This window comes from Equus przewalskii, chromosome 27, assembly GCF_037783145.1.
Source record: "Equus przewalskii isolate Varuska chromosome 27, EquPr2, whole genome shotgun sequence".
Classification (NCBI taxonomy): domain Eukaryota; kingdom Metazoa; phylum Chordata; class Mammalia; order Perissodactyla; family Equidae; genus Equus; species Equus przewalskii.
In genome coordinates, this window is record NC_091857.1 from 33,281,592 (window position 1) to 33,303,258 (window position 21,667).

Below are 21,667 nucleotides of genomic sequence, written 5' to 3' on the forward strand. Positions count from 1 at the left end.
TATCTCATTTTTGTTTTAATTTGCATTTCCCTAATGACATATGATGTGGAGCATCTTTTTATTTGTTTATTTGCCATCTGTATATCTTCTTTGATGAGGTGTCTGTTAAAGTCTTTGGCTCATTTTTTAATTGATTGTTTTCTTATTGTTGAGTTTTAAGGTCTTTGTATATTTTGGATAACAATCCTTTATCAGGTGTGTCTTTTGGGAATATTTTGTCCTGCACTGTAGCTTGTCTTATCATTTTCTTGACATTGGCTTTCACAGCAGAAGTTTTAAATTTTAATCAAGTCCAGCTTATCAATTATTTTTTTCATGTATCATGCCTTTGGGTGTCAGATCTAAAAAGTCATCGCCATACCCAAGGTCATCTAGGTTTTCCACTCTGTTATCTTTTAGGAGTTTTATAGTTTTGTGTCTTACATTTAAGTCTGTGATCCATTTTGAGTTAATTTTTGTGAAGGGTGTAAGGTCTGTGTCTAGATTCATTTTTTTACATGTGGATGTCCAGTTGTCCCAGCACCATTTATTGAAAAGACTGTCTTTGCTCCATGGTATTGCCTTTGCTCCTTTGTCAAAGATCAGTTAATTATATTTATGTGGGTTTACTCATTTTTTTAAGATGGGATGTTTTGTGATGATTCCAGAAATATTTGTGTGGAAAAATACAACTTCTAGTGAATATTTAAAAAAATTGGTAACTATATATCCAGGTCATTTTTCATTTTATTTTACCAGAAAGAAATGCTCATTGAAGGATAGTTTAAACTTCAAGAACAAAAGTAGACTGTGTAAGGTCCATTCTTTAATTTTAGAGGAATCTTTTTACTTTAGAATTAATTATGAGCCTGAGTCTGTTGGGTCATGCCTGTAGGATAGAAGCCTGTATAGGAAGGTACTCTGTAGATTTCTGTGTGAGGGTGCGCCAGTTTTTCTTCCTTCTTTGTGGATACAGAAGACTGGTACATGCTTTCAGGCTTAAGAGAGAGTGAGTCATTGTATCCTAAAGAGTGAGAATTTCTATGGTATAGTCAACAGATATTCGTTGACATTTCTGTGTGCGTTGCCCTATGATGTTGTTATACGGGATATAAACCAGTAGCCTTACAGATGTCCTTAAGAACCTTTTAATTTTGAAGGATATGTTAGGAATCTTGTTTGTGAGTGCTAAAACCTATCTCCAGTTAGGCTTAAGTAGGAAAGGGAATTTATTGGCTCATGTAGTTGAAAAGTCTAGGGGTTGGCTTCAGGCTTGGTTGGATCCAGATCTTTACACATTTTTCTTCCTGCTTTTCAGCTATGCTTCCCTGTTAGCTTCATTTTCAGTCTTTTTTCTCTCTTTTCTCTGTGTTTCATTTTACCTGGGTTCTCTTTTAATGTCCTCAAGTTCACTGATCTTTTCTTCTGCAATGTCTAATCTGCCTTTATTTCCGTCCAGTGTGTTTTTCATCTTAAATGCTATAGCTCTCATCTCTAGAATTTCAGTTTGAGTATGTCTTATATATTTCATGTCTTTACTTAATGTATGCATTCTTTATTTTAGCTTCTTGAACATGTGGAATATATTTATAATAACTGTTTTAATGTCCTTGTCTACTGTTTCTGTCTTCTGTGTTATTTCTGAGTTGTTTTCAATTGATCAGTTTTTCTATTCATTATAGATATTTTCTTCCTTTGCATACCTAGTAATTTTTGATTGGATGCCAGACGTTGTGAATTTTAACTTATTTGGTACTGATATTTTTGTATTTCTGTAAATATTTTTGAGCTTTGTTTGGGGTACAGTACAGTTACTTGGGAGCAGTTTAATTCTTTGGAGTCCTATTTCAACTTTGTTAGGTGGGACCATAGTGGTATTTGGTCTAGGGCTAATTTTTTCTCCACAACTGAAGCAAAACTCTTCTGAGTACTCTCCTTGATCTCCATGAATTATGATGGGTTCCCCCTCTGGTTCTTGGGAACAGGCATTGTTCCTGGCCCTGTGGGAGTGCTGACTGATGTTCCCTTGTAGCCTTTCAGGTGGTTCTTTCCCTGGCTTGGGTAGTTCCCCACATGCATGCACTGATGAGTACTCAGCTAAAGACTCAGAGGGACTGTCCGAAGGTCTCTGGAGTTCTCTGTGCAGTTCTCTCCTCTCCGTGCAGCCCTGCAAACTTGAGCTGCCTTGGCTTTCCTAGAGTCATAGCTCTGTCTTCTTAACTGAGGCTGTGGTCTCTGTCTGGGTTCCTTATCCCTGTGCCATGGCTTAGGTGCTCCATTCAGTAAGCGGGAGCCATCGTAGGGCTTAATTTGTGTTTTTCTCATTTCTCAGACATCTCTCTCTTTTGTTGCTGGATATCCAGTGTCTTGCAACCTTTGTTTCATATACTTTGTCCTCTTTTGTTTGTTGTAGGCAAGAGATAAATTCAATCCCTATTATTCCGTCTTGACCAGAAGTGGTAATTAGGTAATTAGGGCTCTCTTGACTTCATTTTGAAAAAGACTTTTACCATGTAGTGGGAGCCCCAAACCGATATCCTTAATCACTGTTAATTCTAGTGGAAAGAGAACCTCTTTTAGTATCTATATAGTATACCTGAGGGATGCCTCAGACTGATACTGACTGAACCATCTGCCCACCTGGGGTTAATCACTGTGACCTGGGAGATGGTGCATTTCAATTGGCCGGTCTCCTGAGTCACAGCTATGCTTGTATCCTACCATCCATTGTTGAGATGGGGCACCAGAATTGACAGTCCTGCCATTACTTTGTGGAGTACATGGTGGCACCCAAAAGGAGCTGATGCTAGGCAGATGAACGACAGGGAATTTCCATGTGTATGATACAGAAGGAGGTGGTGTCAAAGAAGAGCAAAACTTCCTATTGTAGTTGGGTTCAAAAAACTCTCTGAGGTACCTTTAATTTAAACTTCTTTCAGACAACTTCAGCTAAGAGAACTGAATAAACTCCTTTCTCAACGGATAGATATTATTACTGGGTTTTATAGAATTTAGGGAAAATGACCCAGTAAAAGATGAGAAAGGTGGGGGAAAAGAGAGAGAAAGAGTGTTTTCTACAAATTTAGAAGGTATGGTTTATAATCTATCCTGATTTCCTATGCTGATTTTTTAAACATAGTTATCTAAACTTTGAAGTTGACATATGCCTAGAGGATAGGATTTTGGTCTTGTAGATTGCTTTATCTTCTTATACCTTAGAGGAAAAGCAGAGTTTAACCAAATGCAATCTGAGCTGGGATCTTTGATCTGAGCCTAAATTGTCTGGCTAAAAAAATTCTCTAGAACTGAGGTTGGGTTGGTGCATCAGAGCAAGATTGTATATGCACTGACCCTGCATAAACAAAAGTCCTTGTGGTTGTTTTTGGCTTCTTTTAGTGGAAAGCTCATCTTAAAAGGGTCACTTATTTCTGATTTCATATTTTCTCAGAATCAGAATGTTCTTTGTAAAATATGCAGTAAAGAGGAAAGAGCTCAAGACCTGGAGCCAGAAGATCAGGGTTCTTTGGTTTGCCTCTAAATAAGTATGACATGGAGCCAGTTTCTAGCCTCTTTTACTTGTAAATCACTTCTCAAGTGGAGATACTGTGACTAAAATGAGAGTTCCGTTTGTGAATAGCTAGAAGAGGGGTTGGTTGAGTTAGCCCCAGGCTTGGTAATACTAGCTTTCTAAATTAAAGTGTTCATGCTTGCTGTGGAAGATTTCTCCAAATGCATAAGTGGAGCAACTAGGACTGTGGTTCTGTAGCAAAAAACAGCAGAAAACAAATAAAACCTGATCATCGGAATTAAGGGTAAATCAGTGGTTTTCAAACCTTTTCTTAAAGCAAAGAACTACACTTAAAGGTGACATAATTAAGAGCCGATTAAGAGAGCTGGAAGGAAGACCTAGCCTAGACGCACCCTCACTGTGCCCGTGCCCTGCAGAGGGTTGGAAACCTGCTGCACAGGCTGCTGGTTCCTTCCAGCTCTAACGTTCTTTTCATTTACAAAGTATAGGGAATTTAATAATGTAGAGACTATTACTGCCTTAAAGTATTTTGAAAAAAAGTACTTCTTTATAATGAATGATTTTTATACTTTATTTGGCATAAAATAATATGTTTCATTCTTTACTAATAAAATATAATAAAGGTTGAATTCTTTGGGGGGGTACAAAAATCTCTTATGCAAAAATGCTGATCTCTAGTCAGTTAAAAATTATAAGAATACTATTTGTAACTTTTCACTTAGCTCACTTAGGTAAATTTTATTTCCTGAGAGGTATTAACATTTTTATTTATTTTTCATTGATAGGGTCCTAATCTAACATTTTAAGTGACTAATCAGTTTTAAAGCAAAATATTTTTTCCTTATCTACTTTCTTCAACTTAAGCATATCTTTGAGAAAAAATTAAATTTATCTTTTTGGAACAGGGTCATTATCGTTATTGTGCTGCTCTTTCTATGCTGGGGGAGTATGACTGGGCCCTGCAAGCAAACCTAAAAGCTCAAAAACTCTGTAAAAATGACCCTGAGGGAATCCAGGATCTAATTCAGCAGCATGTAAAGTTACAAAAACAAATAGAAGACCTGCAAGGTATTTCACCTAAGATTCTTTTGGTTACAGTCGAATTCCCTTTAAAACTTTGAAGGTGGGTTTCTTGAATTAATGGAGGACCATAAATCAGTTTTCAGGTGTTTTGTACTAATTTTGTTATGTTGGTCAGGTCCCTTAAGTTTTCCATTTCTATCTGTGTAGAATTACATTAGTGTTATATTCCATTAGGTAATTATAAGTGATTTGTATTTTTTGTTTGAAATAGATGGCAACAAATTGTTATTATTTATTCCTCTGTAGGAAAATATGCCTTCTTGAAATTTTGAATAAATTAAAGCCTTTCTGAAACAAAATTAAGAACTTTCCCTCCATTATTATAGTTATTTCCTAAAGAAAAGGCCCTTCAATAGGGTTGTTTGATGTTTTTACACCAAGTTTGTGTCTAATTCCATAGCATGCTGAATGTATATACATATATACACATAGGTGTGTGTGTATATGTATCAGAAATTGGCTGTGTAGGCTAGGAATTCTAGATTTTCATTTTGCACTTGTTTTCTCTCCTAAGTCATTTTGCTTTCTCCAATGCCTGAAATCCCCTTACTCTACACTTTCAGCATATGTAGGGTCTCTCTCGTTTTTTCTTCTTTGGTGATTAAGTGTCTTATGAAGCTGAGCTGAGCAGTTCTATTTCATTAGCAGATGTAGTCATCCAACATAACATGATTATAAGATTGTGAGCTCCTTGAAGACAGGTACCATCTCTGATTGAGATATATATATTGCTGTATGTAGTCAATGATCAGATGTAATGAGATGTCAAATAAGAGTTGTGTAACATTTTTTGACACCATCCTAAAACTAAAATCATCTAGAATTGCAAAAGTGTTTAGGTTTATTTTTCAGTTCTCTAAATTTGATGTTCTTACTGTCAGCTTAAAGGAAATTTGAAAATCTTTTAAATTGTGTGCTCCCAGTCTACTGATTACTATGCATGTGTGTGATTAATTTTTATAGGTCGCACACCAACCAGGAATCCACTTAAAGCCTTTTACGAAAGCAGGTGAGTTAATATCAGTCCGTTTAGTAGCTGTAACTTGGAATGGCTTTGCCCAGTGAGTTTAAGACTCACTTGTGTTTGACACTTCAGTTGCTAATAACAACCACGATAAAGTTGGGGATGGATGGACAAGAGGTGGTTTTTAAAGTGTTGGTGTGTAAGGTCAGATGACCTCTTGAATTGTCAGATTTGGTTTGCTGACTGTTTTACTGAATTATTTGTGTATGTATATGTTGGAGATGAGTAATGTAAGCCTGTGAGAAAAAATTGGATGTTATCGTGCTTGATTGGGACCAGTTTTGGCCATGAGGGTCCTGGCAGGCGAGAGCAGGGGCACAGTCTGTGCCTTTTACCCTTCACCTCTGTCCTGGAAACCTCTGCCTCCAGCCTCTCAGTAGCTTTTCAAAGACTAAGACAGTTTGTGTTAGAAATCGGCAGCAGACTTGAGTATGCTCACAAGAAAACAAATAGCAGCCAGGGGTCTGAGTTTGCTTACTTGGCAATTAAAATAGCTTGAGCTTTTCCCACATTCTTCAGATGCCTAAGATATTGAAGCTGTGGAATTTAAAACCTATTTTAATACTAGAAAACAATGCATTTCTTGAACTGTTCTTTATTTTGAGTTTTTAATACCAAATTTAAAGTAATATTTATGTATAGAGCCCAGTCTCCGAGGTGGAGATTCTTTTTAAAATGATATTCCCTTGCTTTCACGTTAAAAAGGCTGTAATTGCTGAAAGCTGTTTGTTTGAAGGATAACTTTTCAAAAATGTGTATTAATCAATAGAAATAAAATGATTATTTCCTTTACCTTCCCTCAGGGCCCATATACCTAGTTTATCAGCACCTGCATTTAGTACTTCACTTAACTTTGTGGAGACTGAAAAAGATTCCAGAAAAACTAACCACGAAATGGCAAACGGTGGTAATCAGAATCTAAAGGTAAGCTCAGTTAAAAACTAAAATTAAAATTATTTCAAGTATGGATAGTCTCATGCTTTTACAATAATATTTTGGTGATATGAACCCCTTTTTGCCTATTGATATCAAGAGAATGATTCTCTCTCTCCAATAAATAATCCAACTACCTCCTACAACCACATTAAGACAATGCTTCGACATCACAGAATTTCTTTTGAAGTCACATTTGTGTGTTTTAAAAATGTTTGTTCTAAATTTCACTTTGCCACTTGGACAGTAGTCTTTGTATGCCTTCTTTTTACGTCTCCCAATCAGACAGTCACTTGGGAATGAGTGACAGTGAGGTCTGGTGGCCAAATCATCCCACCCCTTACAGTGCTTTCGATTTTTCTACTCCTCCTTTTTCCCTTTTGCGATCTACTTGGCTGCCTGGCACTGCGCCTGCCCACTCACCCAAGTTGTGCTGGACGTGAGAGGCACCCCGTCCCCATCTCTGCCCAAGGTATTTCTGCAGCCTCTGTTGCTCTTAAGAGCAGTGCTCCCCATCCCTTCATTCATGGCTGTGCTCAGCAGAACCTTGTTCTGGTGCTTCTTCAGAGCACCTCTAGGCCTCTAGCCTGGCTCTTGATCAGTGTGTCCCAGATGATCTGAATCTGAGTTTTCCTCTGAACTGTAGTGTTCTCAGAGCTCAGCAGGTGTCACCAAGTTCACGTTTATATTTCTCTCCAGGGCTTGAGGGGGAAAATGGTGTTTTGGAGTTAGATGGGTCGTAGGCATTCAAGGGGACTTTTCTAACCCACTGTGTAATGCTTTTGTTGTTAATAATGAAAATCTCAGAGACTGTATTCAGTTAGGGAGAGGAGCATAAGGAAAGATGTGATAGTATTAATTCAATACAGGCAGTTATGGAACAACTGCCCTGTCAGGCATCACGCGAGGTGTCAGAAATAGAATTGTCATTGAGAATTTGTCATATCATAATCTCTTATCATTAGTTATTGTTTTATTTGTTTATTCATTTAAGCTTAATAAGCAGCTCAGTATTTTAGTGCTTGATAAATTCTATCCTATTTTATTATTTAGCTATTGAATTCTTCCTGGCTGTATTTTTTGAAAGTCTCACTAATTTCGTTTTCATGGGTAGGTGGTAGATGAGGCTTTGAAGGTAGATGATTGTGACTGTCATCCTGAATTTCTTCCACCATCAGGTGAGTTTTTTTTCTTATGTTAATTGTTGCTGAGTTAATGTAGTGGGGCCTCAAAACTTCTATGCCCTAAAATTGGCACAAGCCTCACTTATATTTGCTCTTGTTCTCCTTTTACTTTATAATGCTTACTCATTAGGAAAACATAGAGTATTTGTTTGAAATCAGTGGTCAGTCTTTTCGTATTATTTAATAAATTTAATTTTGGAAATCCACATAAAAGGAATGGAAGGGAAAGATGAAGCTCTTCTGGATCTGCTGCCTATTCTCCACTAGGCCAGTGTCTGTCAACCTTTGTTTCATTATCTTGCCCCGCAAAGAGCCTTTTTAGGCATTTTTTTCCTAATTGCCCTCCCCCCATGAAATTTTAATACCACAGACACTATCTGTTTATGTACATCTGTGCTTTATATATAAAAAGTTAGTTTTTTTTCATCCCAGTAATTGATTTTCACCCTGTTGGAGGTGATGTTGCCCTGTTGAGTATGGATGCTTTAGAGTAACACTGGTTTATCTTAAATTGCATGTGCTCTGTCTATATGTTTATTTATACATCTAGTAAATACACAGATGCACAGCAGGACCTCATTTACTGAGCATCATTGGGAAATGAAGGGTTCCAGAGAAGCAAATATTCATGCTTCATTTATTTCTCAGTCTCTGTAGACTACCAGATTTTGATGGAAATCATTCTAAAGTGGATTACATGCTTCCCTGCCTTTTAAAACAGAGTTTAAGAAAACACAGATTTTCTTGAAGACTCAAGGTGGTTGTTACACACAAGTTACTTATCTCAAGCTTTCATGTGTTCCTCTGAGGGTTGTTGTAGGGAGATTGTTGACCTTCTAGTTAGTGAGCCTGTTACTCTCTTTTCCTTTCTCTTATTTGTTGGTTCATTTGTTTTCTTCTCAATGTTTTTCCTTCCCACTGTTCTATCTTCTCTTAGACTCTAGTACAACATATCCAGCTACTTACTGCTGGGCATTTCCATTTGGTTAGCACATTAGCAGGATTATAAAGAGGGGGAAACTCAGGTGATTATCTTATGTGATACAACTCTCATAGCACATGAAAAATCTTTGAAGATAAAACTTTTTTTGGAAAATGGCTGTTAATTTGTTGGTATTTCTTAGGCCATTATTATCAGCATGTTTAAATAAATAACTTAAATACCATCCACGCTTCAGCATCTACATTCAGGTGAAGAAATTGAGGTCTCAGGATTAGGGTTAAGTAGTTTTGCCCTAAGTCACACAACAGAAATCAAACTAGAGCTCTTCTACTTGTCTAGAGGCCTTTTTGTATTCTGAGGCCACCAAAACCAGCTCAAGCTCTCATCCCCTCCTTAATAACAAAAGCTCTGCCCTGTCTCTCCCCAAAGCTTCCAGCAAATACACCCCAGCCCTGTTGCTGTGCTCTCTCCTTCACAACCTTGCACATGTCACTCCTCTGCCCAAAAGTACCCAGTGGCTCCCTGCTCCTGCCAGTGGGATAAAGGCTGAGCCCACAGCTCTGGAGAATTGGAAGCACAGGGCCTGTAACGCTCACCCAGTCTGCCTTTGCAGCCCCTTCCCAACCTTCTGTCCTCACCAGACTCTCCGGATCACACAGGTTTACTTAGTGGTTCTTCAGATGAACTTCACTCTTGGGTTTGGCCCATTCTATCCAAATCCTACTTGTTCCTTAAAACTAAACACAAGTGCTTCATCCGCTTTTTGCTTTTCCCATCCACCCCACCTTCAGTGATTTCTCCCTTCTCTGAGTTTTGAAAGCAGTTTCTATGGAATTAATATGTCAGTAACAACACAGTATCTTCTTCTTAATGGTGATTATTGTTTTATTACTGAAGTGACTGCTTTTTTCCCCATCTAATTGTAAATTGCCTGAGAACAGTAACGATAGCCTATTTCTGTCTGTATCTGTTATAAACCTAAATAATAATAATCATTATAATTCATAGTAATTTTATCACATACATAGAAAAACAGCAGTAGCTTCTCTTCTCGCTTACCTGTTTATAGTTACACTCGCGCACAGCATTGCTTCCTGTGCTTTCTCATTCCAGTTTACGTATTTTTTATTGTTTTACTTTCAAGCTTATAGATTTTTATGTACAGATTTCGGGAACAAATACTTTTGTATTCACAGGTCAGCCTCCAAAATATAAAGGAAAACAAAAGTCCCGAAACAATGAATTGGAGAAGTTCAGGTATGTTTTTTACATAAGGTGTTTTTTTTTTCTCCCTAATGTCTTCCTCCCAAGATGAAAGAAAAAGGAAAAAAAAATCTCTTTCAAGGTAGTAGCTACCTTTACTATGTATATAATGATGAGAACTAAAATCCCTTTCAAATATCAAAGGCGTGTCTTTAGGAGTGGGTCATTTTTAGCTAAAGGATTATTAATCCTGGATGTTAATACTGATTTCTGAAAGTCATGTAATATGAAATATATCAGTATTAATTTTTTAAAATTCCAAAATACATGCTCATGAGAGGAAAAAATATTCAGAGAAGTGTAAGGTGAAAATTAAGTCTTCCCTGCTCACTTTATTTCACCTCTCCCACATTTCCTCCTCTAGTGGCTTCCTTTATAAAGGAACTCACGGTGAACAATTTCTTGGCCTTGTGGAAACTTACTCTGCATCCACAGGCATGGATATGCGTATATTCAGAGACTCTTTTGAGTAATTACCATTATGGGAAAGTATTTACTAATGAACAGACTACTTATAACATTAGTTCTACCAAACATCCCCCCCAAAATTAACAGTAGGGATTCTTGTCATCTATCTTTATAGTTAATTACCTACAAAGATAGAAATTGATTGCAAAGTGAAGTTGTAAATCTTAGAATAGATGCAGAAGTTCATGAAGTCAGTGAAAGTGATGATGGAGAAACTGCAAAGCCATTTCTGCCACACTTACACCAGTTGTCAGTTTTCTGTTCTTTATTTCTTAAGGCGGATTCCTTGATAGGCACTTCAAGGAGAATGATTTGAATATCAAAGCACTAAGAGACAATAGTAAAGCCCCATTAAAAAAAAGACCATTTTTTGATGTTGCTACAAAAATTAAATACAAAGCAAGGGCATAGTATATTATGTTATTCTTTTATTTCAGTAGAAAAATCCTGAGTCTCCCCCTGTCCCCCTCCCCTCTTCCCCTCCCCACAAAAGAAACCCAAACCACATACATGAACATTCTTTGAATGCGTACTTATAATTTTAAACTGTTTTGTTAAAGATAAGTTTATTTTCCTGATATTTTGTTTGTGTTTTCAAACTGAAGCCTTCTTATTTGATTATGTCTACCTCCTGGGGTTATTTCATGATTAAATGGGATAACCACATAAAACACTTAGAGCCCTGGAAACGTGGTGACTGCTCAGTACACTTGAGCTATCGTTGTTGTTAACTGTCATTTTCCTTCTTGTTAGAACCATTCTGGCCTATAGCTTGCTTTTATCTCTTTCAAAATATCTTGTGTATATTCCTGTATGAGGAGATCTGTATCCTTCGTTTTTAAGACTGTAGGATATTTCATAGTATAGATGTATATCTGAAGAAGAAATTTCGAGTGGAATTGCTCTGTCAAGGGGGATGTGTAATTTTAACTTTGATAGATTTTGCCAAATTGTCCTTCCAGAAAATGGGCAGCATTCACATTCCTACTAAGCCGTGAGACGGTATGGTATAATAAAAATATATATATTTAGTCTTTGTCCCCAGTTCCTGGCACAGAGCTCCTAAACCCTTGGAATTTCCTGAGTGGTAGGAGTGTCTTGTTATTCATAATGAGCCCCTTTCCACCCTACCTGATTTTATACTAATGAGATGACTTGAGACGGGGCCCCTAGACACTTTCAGGATTGAGGCTGGTCACCAGAAAGACCAGGCGTGTGATTGGAGGGTTGGAGCTTTCAGCCTTATGCCCTGATCTCCAGGGAGGAGAATGGTGCTGGAAATTGAGTTCAGTCACCAGTCGCCAGTAATTTAATCGTGCATGCCTATGTAGTGAAACCTTGATAAAAAGCTGTAAACATCGGGGCTCGGACAACTTCCCGGTTGGTGAATATAAGGAGATGCTGGGAAGATGGTGCACTCCTGGATGGCACAGAAGCTCTGCGGCATCCTCCCCCACCAATACCTTCCTATGACTTTCTTCCATGGGGCTGTTCCTGAATTGCATCCTTTATAATAAACCAGTAATAGTAAGGAAAGTGCTTTCCTGAGTTCTCTGAGTGTTCTAGGGAATTATTGAACCTGAGGTGGGTCACAGGAACTTCAGGCCGGGCAGAAGTGTGGGTAGCCGGGCACCCCATTGTAGCTGGCGTCTGAAATGAGGGCAGTCTTGTGAGACTGAGCCTTTAACCTGTGGGGCCTATATTAATTCCAGAGTTGGTGTCAAAACTGAATTCTTGGACACCCAGTTGATGTTGGAGAATTGGTGTGGAAAAATGACAAGTATTTAGTGTCAGAAAAAAACACACATTTGGTGCCAGAAAAACACTACCTAAAGTACCTGAATTTTCCTAAGCCTCACCGGCATTAGGAATCAGACCATCTGAAACAGTTATATCGTGTTAGTAGGTCTAACCACGTACATTACTCTGAAAAGATTACATGAAATGGAGCATCTTTGCAGTGTTTGTTGGACATTTCTTGTTTCAGGACTACGTCATTATTGATGACTGTAGGTTTGTAATAACTTTTGATGATAGCGCAAGTCCCCCCTTCTTTTTTTTTTTCAAAAGCAGTTCTTCCTTTTTACAATCAGTTATCTGGTCCCCCTCCACCTCTAATTTTACAGCAATTGTTATAAAGATCTCATTGGGTTTAGAGACTAATTTGGGGAGAAGCAGCATCTGGTAATATTTCTCTTCGGGAACTTGTGACTCTCCATTTACTCAGAATTTAAAATGACCTATGGTAAACATATATTTTTCTTTATATAAGCAGGACTGTTTTAAAATAATTCAAAACAATGCTTTTCTCTGTCAGTTCTAGTTCACAAGGGAGTTTACCAGTAGATTTGAAAAACATCTTGGAGAAGCAGTTTTCTAAATCTTCCAGAGCTGCACACCAGGTAAAGGAAAAAGCTTTTCTTTTTTTTTAAAGATTGGCACCTGAGCTAACATCTGTTGCCAATCTTCTTTATTTTTTTTTCTTCTTCTTCTCCCCAAAGCTCCCCAGTACATAGTTGTATATTCTAGCTGTGAGTGGTCTGGCTGTGCTATGTGGGACGCCGCCTCAGCATGGCCTGATGAGCGGTGCCGTGTCCACACCCAGGATCTGAACCCGCGTTGAAACCCTGGGCTGCCGAAGCAGAGTGCACGAACTTAACCACTTGGCCATGGGCCCAGCCCCAGAAAAGCCTTTTCTAAGGGAAAAAGCAAATTCTTTAAACAAGAAATTTTTCACATGCATTAAATCTAATCATCTACATCTCTAAGATTTATGTTTTTATAATTTTAGTTATGAACATATAACTTAATATGTGATTACTGAGAAACTAAATCATCACTAATTTAGATATTGACATGATAACTATGTTAACCAGGCATTTGACTAATGGTTTACACTACAGAATTCTTTGCTTCCCAAAGATTTAACAGGAAGTAAATCTTACTGAAGATTTAAAGATTTGGGAATCTTTGCTTCCCAAAGTTTTAACTTTTAAGTTAAATATTTTAGGAAGATTTAAATCATTTTAAAAGTTTTAAACAATTGCAGTTTTCATTATACCTACTCTAAAACCATTAAAGAGCAAACTTTTTATTTTTTGAATGAGTTAACATTAATCACATAACTTTATATATAAAATTCTTTCTGTGGTAGTTAGTAAGTAATGAAAAATGTACATTAAGGGGGAAGGGATGGATAGGCACAGCACAGAGGATTTTTAGGGCAGTGAAAGTCCTCTATATGATGCTATAATCATGGATAGACGTTACTATACATTTGTCCAAACGCATAATATGGACACGACAAAGGGTGAACCCTACAGTAACCTATGGACTTTGGGTGATTATGATGTGTCAGTGTAGATTCATCCTTGGTAACAAATATACCATTCTGATGAGTGATGTTGACAGTGGGGGAGGCTATGCACTTGAGGGGGCAGGGAGTATATGGAAATCTCACCCTACCTCTCAATTTTGTTGTAAAGCTAAAACAGCTGTAAAAGAAAAAGGTAAAAAAAAAAATGCAAGAGATACAGCTAAAAGATCACTTTGAAGGAAATTTGTGAAGCTTAATACATTTAATACAATGTGTGTATTAAAAGAGTAAGGACTTTTAAATTAATGAAGCATTCATACCAAGAGTTGGAAAAAAACCCAGCAAATAAACCCAAAGAAAGTAGAAGGAAGGAAATAGTAAACATCAAAGTGAAAAATAATGGAAACAAACGTGTAATGAAGGATCCACAAAGCTAAAAGTTGATTCCCTGACAGTATGAATAAAATTTACACACCAGTGTTGAAACTGATTGAAAAAGAAAAGAAGATAACACTGTAAAACAATTTCAGGAATGAAAAAGGGTGCATTACCACAGATCCTTCAGTGTTACAAATATATCAAAATACTATTATAAACAACGTTATACCAAGAAAGTTGAAAATGTATATAGATGAAATGGACAAATTCCTAGAAAAATCCAACTTATAAAAACTGACTCAAGAAGAAGTAGAAACCTTGATGGAATCCAGAATTTAAGAACCAGGGCTGGTCACCATTCAAGTCTTGACACACATGTGGACTATGTAGTACCAGTGGAAGGGTGTCTCTTGGTTAAGTGTGGTTCATATGAGTCTGCTTTGACGCTTCAATCCTTTGTGTAATCAGTTTTGTTTCTTCTAAAATAAAATACTGGATTTAAATTTCACCCCAAAACATGTACAGTAACATGAAATACAATATTTGTTTCAGTATGAGGGTCATTTTAAAATTCAGTTAATTATTTTAGGTGTATATGACAGATATCTTATAAAGGACTGCTGGAATGGAGCATGTTTCCAGAAGTTTATGACAATAGATTTCTAATCAGGTGCATGAAAGCATGTTTAGAATTTCTAACAGATTTTAAAATTATGTCCTTTTACATTGAATTTGCTGACTCTAAAAGCCATGAGGGACTTAAACAAAAAAGAATCTGTGAATATCAAAAATTATTTAAATAAATATGATAGTTATTTTTGAGCCTTCGTTTGTTCATTTGACACTTTTATATGCAAGGCCCTCGCATATGCTGAAGACGAGAGACAGTGGGAATGCGGCAGTGCAAGCCAGCCTGCTCTCATGGAGCTTTCAGTACAGATCATTTATTTGAGGATAATTTCCAATGGAAAAATGAGACTGTATGGATGTATTTTCTAGAATGTGGAAGAGAATAAAATCGAATCAGTTCATTCAAGGATAATAACTAGTACTTGTCAGCGTAGCACATCTTCTATAACTTTTAAAATTCATATCTTAACATAAATATGGCCGTCATTGAGGCTGTTCAGTGCTATAGTAAACACTAGCTGTATGGGACAGTTGCTCTCTCCATGTGTATTCTGGGGGAAAGTTCTCCTAAACTTTGATTTCATTGAATGTAAACCAGTGGGCAGCTTTTGTTCATGTGTGACCAAACTGCTTTTCCCTCTGTGCTTCATGCTGTGGGGTCTCCTTTTGGATCTTTATTGTTAGGAGCAGTGAGGAATATCACACACATATTGCATTTCCTGCTCCCTTGAATGGTATACACCTGTATGGCAAGGAATGAAGAGGTCTAGCGTAACTTCTAGTCTTGCCTCTCCAATCTTCATGGACCATTTGTAACTTATAGCTTTTGCCATGTAACTGAAATTTGAATTCAGTTTATAGTGTATATGCACATATATTCAAATTAGAAAGTTTTTTTCCTCACATTATTTCAGAGTACATTATAGCAATTTTGTTTTTGTTTTTTTATTTCTGATGCTCTTCTCTTTAACTTACTAATATCTCTCCTGATAATTTTATCTAATTATATTCATGTCCATATTGGGTAGGACTAGAGCTAAAGATTGGAATATCCATTTCTTGCTGAGAATTGAGGTTTGTTCCAGAGCACAAGGGCAGTTATTAAAATCTGATAGTGATCAGTAAAATTGATTGCTTGTTCTTATTTGTTTAATTGTTCTAATCCCTGTCAAACAATTTACTTATTTAAATGGCGGCTGGTGTTCTCTGTTTGTGCTGTTAAAACTTCTAAATACCGTCTGTTTAGTCTGGAAAAGTGAGTGAGGCTTAGCATCATGTAGTGTAAAATGAACCACCCTTTCTGCCATGGGCAGCCGGAGAAGTGTCAGAATTAAGATGGTGAAGCAGTACCTTTTAATTTTCACTTTAAAGGTGCTGTGCAGAGAAAGGAATATAACGCATAAAGGGTAGCTTTGGGTATTTTTTTACACATTTTATGATCAGTTATAAAACATAACTGCCTTGTGATGCACTTTGGCATTTTAAATTCTAGACTAAACACGTGTAGCTGTGGATTACTGAAACAGGATTTCTTTCTTGCAGGATTTTGCTAATATAATGAAAATGCTGAGGAGCTTGATCCAGGACGGTTACACGGCTTTGTTGGAGCAGCGCTGCCGCAGCGCCGCACAGGCCTTCACGGAGTTGCTCAACGGTTTAGATCCTCAAAAAATAAAGGTAGAATTGCCGTCTTGTAACCTGTTTATGGATGCTGATGCCATTCAGATGAGTGTAGAAGAGAACCAAGGCTTTAACGTCACTGTATTAATATGCCTTAGGCCTCGCTGAGGTGGGCTGACTCTGCCCCAGGTTGTGAGAAGCAGGTGATGCTCTGATTCAGCCTTAATGGTTGCACGATAAACGACCCAGCGACACAGGTTTAGACTCTTTCCTGGCACTCTAGTTGGGATTCATTAGAACTGTTGGCTTTTCTCTTATTAAAGTACTAAATCAAGGATTTGGACTCCCTTTAGTCACATCTTTTCATCCAGAAGGAAAGTATTAGTTAGGAAAATAGTCTATGCACAGTTGTAAGAAAGCAAATGTCTTAATCTGTCAGTAGTGCCCACTTATATGCAAAAAAGTATGACTTCAGTTACTCTACCCTCTTAGGAACCGTGCCTTCAGGGAACTCTGAGACAGTGATTCTGTGTTTTAAATACTTGATAGAAGTATAACTGCATATCTTTGCAAAACGTATTTTCTAATTCTGTTTGGCCTTTATCCCAATCACAATGATCAGTGAGATTTTATTACACTTCTTTTTCTGTTGTGGATAATGGGTTGATATGATGCACATTGAGCAGAATTATGTTTGGATTTTTAACTAGAGCATTTTTATTGACAGCAATTGAACCTGGCCATGATTAACTATGTCTTAGTAGTCTATGGACTTGCCATTTCTCTCCTTGGAATAGGACAGCCTGAGGTAAGATTTGTAATAGAGATAATAAACAATTAAAATATGCCATTACTTTTAGAAGATATGTAAAAATAGCTTTCCCATTTTTGTTTATTTCCTTCTGTGTACTTTCTTGATAATTTTTTCTAAAATACCTGAGTTTAATTTAGTTTGTGGTGTTTTTTTTAAGAGAAAAGTTTGTGCTCCCATTGTCAAAAAGCTATGCCAGACAACCAGTGGGAATCTACTTTTTATTTGTATGAAAGGTAAAGGACTTCATGTATCATGATAAAGCTCAGAAACATGTAGACGGAAAAAGACAAGTTGGAGACATAATAAACATTGTGATACCACTTATGTACAGTTTGGAAAATGTACAATATAATAATATAGATTGTTTATGACTATCTGTGCATCATGTAAAAGTAAAAAAACATGGACTAGCCCTACATCACATTTAAGATAGTGGTTGCATTTAGTGATGGAAGGATGGAATGAGCCAGGGAGGTTAAGAAAGGAGAGTTCGACTTATGCTATTTTATTTAAAAAAAACTAAAGTAAAAATGATGTTAATATCTTTTAGTTCTGGGTGGGAGTACGTGGGTATTTTATTATTTTCTAGAATGTAGGCTTCCCGTAACCACATACAGTTGGCGTATAGGTATGAGCACACTTGGTTTCTGTTACATGGTCCTTCAGTGCTCTCCTGGAAAGCTTACATACCTGCACTGTTCAGTGTTATACCTTACTTTCCATGGTTTTGAGTTTTCGATAAAGATTGGAGTGGCTCAAGAGTTAGCTCAGGTATAGTATATCCTTTCTACCAACTTGGGCTCCAAGCTTCCTTGGCTACATGAAGGCTTAACCCTAATTGCTACCTAAGAAGAGTCAAGTCGTCTTTTATATTCTCCTCTCTGAGTGGTCCATGGTGCCTGAGGTTCGTTTTCTTTGTGACGTACTTCTTTCCTTGTTCTTAATGTGGCAGATGAATGTCTTCTGTTGAGGCCTAATTCTTTTTTCTAATAGATTGTTGGAGACAGGACTTCATGATCTCAAATCTTCTATTCTTGGCAGAGTAATAATAAATATTTTGTTTTGCCCTATTGGAATTGAAGAAATAGTTTATTACATTTGTGATTTACTTTGAAGTAGTGTGATTGATTAAAAATAACAATAAAACGAACAGGTATGATAGAACTTAGACATTTAAAAGAATTTCATCATTCAAAGTAGCCCCAGAAGGAAGCAGTGTATTTACACCAGTACAGCCCTTGCTTAACATTTTTGGAATGCCTTCTTTGGAACTGGCCTCAAAGCTTCTTCTTAACTCCATTTTGTAGTGACATTTCCTTTTTCACTCACAATGGGGTTACCAGTATTGCCTTGAGCTAAGGGTCTTTTGGGTGTTTTCTAAAACAAAATTCATTCAAAGCACAGAGGTTTCCACTTTTGAAAATATTCAAAAGAATGTATTCTGAGGCCAGCCTGGTGGTGCGGCAGTTAAGTTCATATGTTCTGTTTCTCGGTGGCCCGGGGTTCGCCGGTTTGGATCCCGGGTGCGGACGTGGCACCGCTTGGCAAAAAGCCATGCTGTGGTAGGCGTCCCACGTATAAAGTAGACGAAGGTGGGCATGAATGTTAGCTCAGGGCCAGTCTTCCTCAGCAGAAAGAGGAGGATTGGCAGTAGTTAGCTCAGGGCTAATCTTCTCAAAAAAAAAAATAAAAAAGAACGTACTCTAAGCTCTGTAAAACTTTTGCTGAAGGGCTATTCTTAAGACAGAGCATTTGTCTGTCTTACACCACAAGACTTGTGGCACCGTCGTTGGAATGCCTGTGCTCCCAAGGGAGCAGCACTTACTAGGGTACGTGTTATGGTGTGTTTGCATCCAAATCAGTCTTTTTACCATGAATTCACACCTTTTAGTGTTGGCTAGCACACACCGGGCCCTCCGTTAGTGTTAGCAAAATGCTCATTTGGTTGGTTGTCCAATGTGTTCAGTGCCAACTTTTCATCCTGGAACTGGATCAATTTGGTTGTGTCTCCAGGTGTTCATATGGTCAAAATTTATGTAACTGTTAAGAAAATGAAATGCAGAAGGTGTAATTTTGCCATAGAAATTTTTGGATATACAGTTACACAAAAAGTATCAACCTTCAGATAAAATCTGTTCCAGCATTTTTCTTTTTGTGAGTGATCGTTTTTTTTATTGCTACTGAAGGAATTATCTGAAGCTGAAAACCAATTTAAGAGGATGATTGAACACTACCCCAATGAGGGACTTGATTGCTTGGCCTACTGTGGAATTGGGAAAGTATATTTGAAAAAAAACAGGTTAGTAGAAACCAGACTACTTTACGCTTCAGTCTGATAACTCATTCGAAGTCTAATGAGTTATGAATATTCATTCATAACTTTTGATTATCCTTAAAATTTCCTGTAAGTTTTTAGGGGAAATTTTATCAGACCATTGGTACTCTTGGGAGTATGCCTAGAACCTCCTTTATAGATTTTTAAACATTAAAGAAAGTTCTTTGACTTCCTGAAGTTGTGAACTATATTAAGAATCGAGTAGAGGTGGGGGAAGTAAGGATTTAGCAATCACGTGTATAGTAATAGCAAATGAAATTAATTTCGAAGTTCAGTGTAAATTGTTTAGGAGACCTGTTTAATGCAGAGGTCACATGCAGATATTCACAAGATCCAGGAAAATGACATAAATGTGTAACATTGTGGGGATTGTGGTAAACGGAAAAGTCTTTGCCGTTTTGAAAGGCATTTAAATTTTAATTTCAAAAGAATCTGGTGTACGGTTCATTGTCTCATCTGCTGTTTTTGCTGTTGTAATGTGCAGTTTCTGGTGTAAAGTCCTGCTCTTTATCACTGTCTTATGGTGGGTGGTGGTCTAGCTTTTCTGCAGGTGAATTTTTCTGTACGCTTAGGAAGAAATAAGTTCTTCAACTGGGAAATCATTTCAAGATTGGAGAAAGCAGGAAACCCTCTTTCTTGTCTAGTCTGAAGAGAAAAGGCTTGATTAATATTCTGGTCCAGTATTTTAGTACAGTTGTGCATCACTGTATTCTTTCGTTGAACGGACTGTGGGAAGCTATTGACATTATTGTTTAAACCATAAAGCAGAACTGAAACACTTCATATTTGTAGTTAAAATAATTTACATATACATTTGTTCTGTTAAAATAGTTCACTACTTTATGGTTGAAGAAAGATGTCTAGAATATATGATTTCTTTAAAATTTTTTCAGCAGAGTGACTTTTACTATAGATAGAACTTCACTATAGAGTCAAGTTAAAAAAAAATTTCCCTGTTTATGATTAATTAGTTGAAGTGGAGGGTTGCCATTTCTCTAAAGAATCTACTTTAATTAGCTTAGTAAATGAGATGAACAAGAATAGAACAATCAAATTCTTCAATTTTCTGTTTTAATTTTTGGAAACTTTAAAAATTACAACTTTGAAAGGACTGGTGTGCACCTACCATAATAAAGCCCGAGTCCAGGCAGATTTGTGTTTAATTTGTGTTACTTTTCTAGCAAACAGCGTAATGTCTTGGTTTTTTTAAAGGAAATATAGGTTATATAGAATATTTCTGTACAGTGATTTATGAAGTGTACTTGTACTAGTAAGTTTGAAATCTCTGTAACTTTTGTTTTGGGGAATGAAAATTCATGTCACATCATTAATACATTCTTTCTTCATAATTATGACTTTAGATTTCTAGACGCTCTTAATCATTTCGAGAAAGCAAGAACCTTGATTTGTCGTCTTCCTGGAGTGTTAACTTGGCCCACAAGTAATGTGATTATTGAAGAGACTCAGCCAGGAAAAATAAAGGTAACCATTTATTTCTGCAGAGAGCTTCTTACTGACTGTAAGAGCCGATGCGCACTGACTGACTCCACTGTCAGAAGACAAAGAGGCGGGACTCTCTGTCCTCAGCACCCCCACGTGCTTTTCCCCTCTAAAGACTGAGAGTCACTGACGTCTATTGAGTGTTTCCTGTGTGCAGCCACACACCTTCCGCTCGTCTTTACGTTTATCCTCACAGCAGCCCTGTGGATGAGTACTATGATTGTTCCCACCTCACCGATGAGGAAGATTAGGTTTAAAGAGGCCAGGTGAGGAGCTGAAGGTTCAACAGCTAGGAAATGGCGGAGCTGGGACTTGGTCTAGGCGTTCTGACTCCAGAGTGTGCATTATTGAGCAGTGTGTTGTACTGGTTGTACTTAGAGAAATATGTAGCATCGTTATTGTGATGGTGCTTGAAGACCAGGAAAATATAAATTTAGTCTCATACTCAGAAGCATAAGCTGCTTTGCTAGTTCTGCAAGGACTAAATTATGTGTGAACTGAGGGATAGGTTTTTATTTCTGGTGAACTCTGACATGTACTCAGAACTTGCTTTTGGCTGAAGCCTTTAAAAGCACGGGGGTCAACTGTTACACTCAGTAATAAAAAGGCAATCTAATTAAAAGTAGCCAAAGGATGTGAATAGACATATGTGCTCAGAAGTTATACAG

The 21,667-nt window shown here is 37.2% G+C and overlaps 1 protein-coding gene across 25 annotated transcripts in view; it reads left to right on the plus strand.

The window, feature by feature from the left end:
- TTC3 (tetratricopeptide repeat domain 3) overlaps positions 1-21,667 on the plus strand; it is a 150,250-nt gene that overhangs the window by 36,659 nt on the left and 91,924 nt on the right. For 18 of the 25 annotated variants that reach the window (XR_011533951.1, XR_011533947.1, XR_011533950.1 and 15 more), the window contains 10 exons: positions 4,414-4,576; positions 5,555-5,600; positions 6,419-6,539; positions 7,663-7,726; positions 9,872-9,932; positions 12,724-12,808; positions 16,273-16,407; positions 17,078-17,158; positions 19,351-19,463; positions 20,861-20,981. Coding sequence is in view for 13 of the 25 variants with exons in the window: in XM_070597636.1 (XP_070453737.1) it covers positions 4,414-4,576; positions 5,555-5,600; positions 6,419-6,539; positions 7,663-7,726; positions 9,872-9,932; positions 12,724-12,808; positions 16,273-16,407; positions 17,078-17,158; positions 19,351-19,463; positions 20,861-20,981 (990 nt within the window). In the remaining 12 variants the exon portion in view is untranslated. The remainder of the gene's footprint in view (positions 1-4,413; positions 4,577-5,554; positions 5,601-6,418; positions 6,540-7,662; positions 7,727-9,871; positions 9,933-12,723; positions 12,809-16,272; positions 16,408-17,077; positions 17,159-19,350; positions 19,464-20,860; positions 20,982-21,667) is intronic. The other 7 variants (XM_070597649.1, XM_070597651.1, XM_070597654.1 and 4 more) reach the window with 1 other exon arrangement.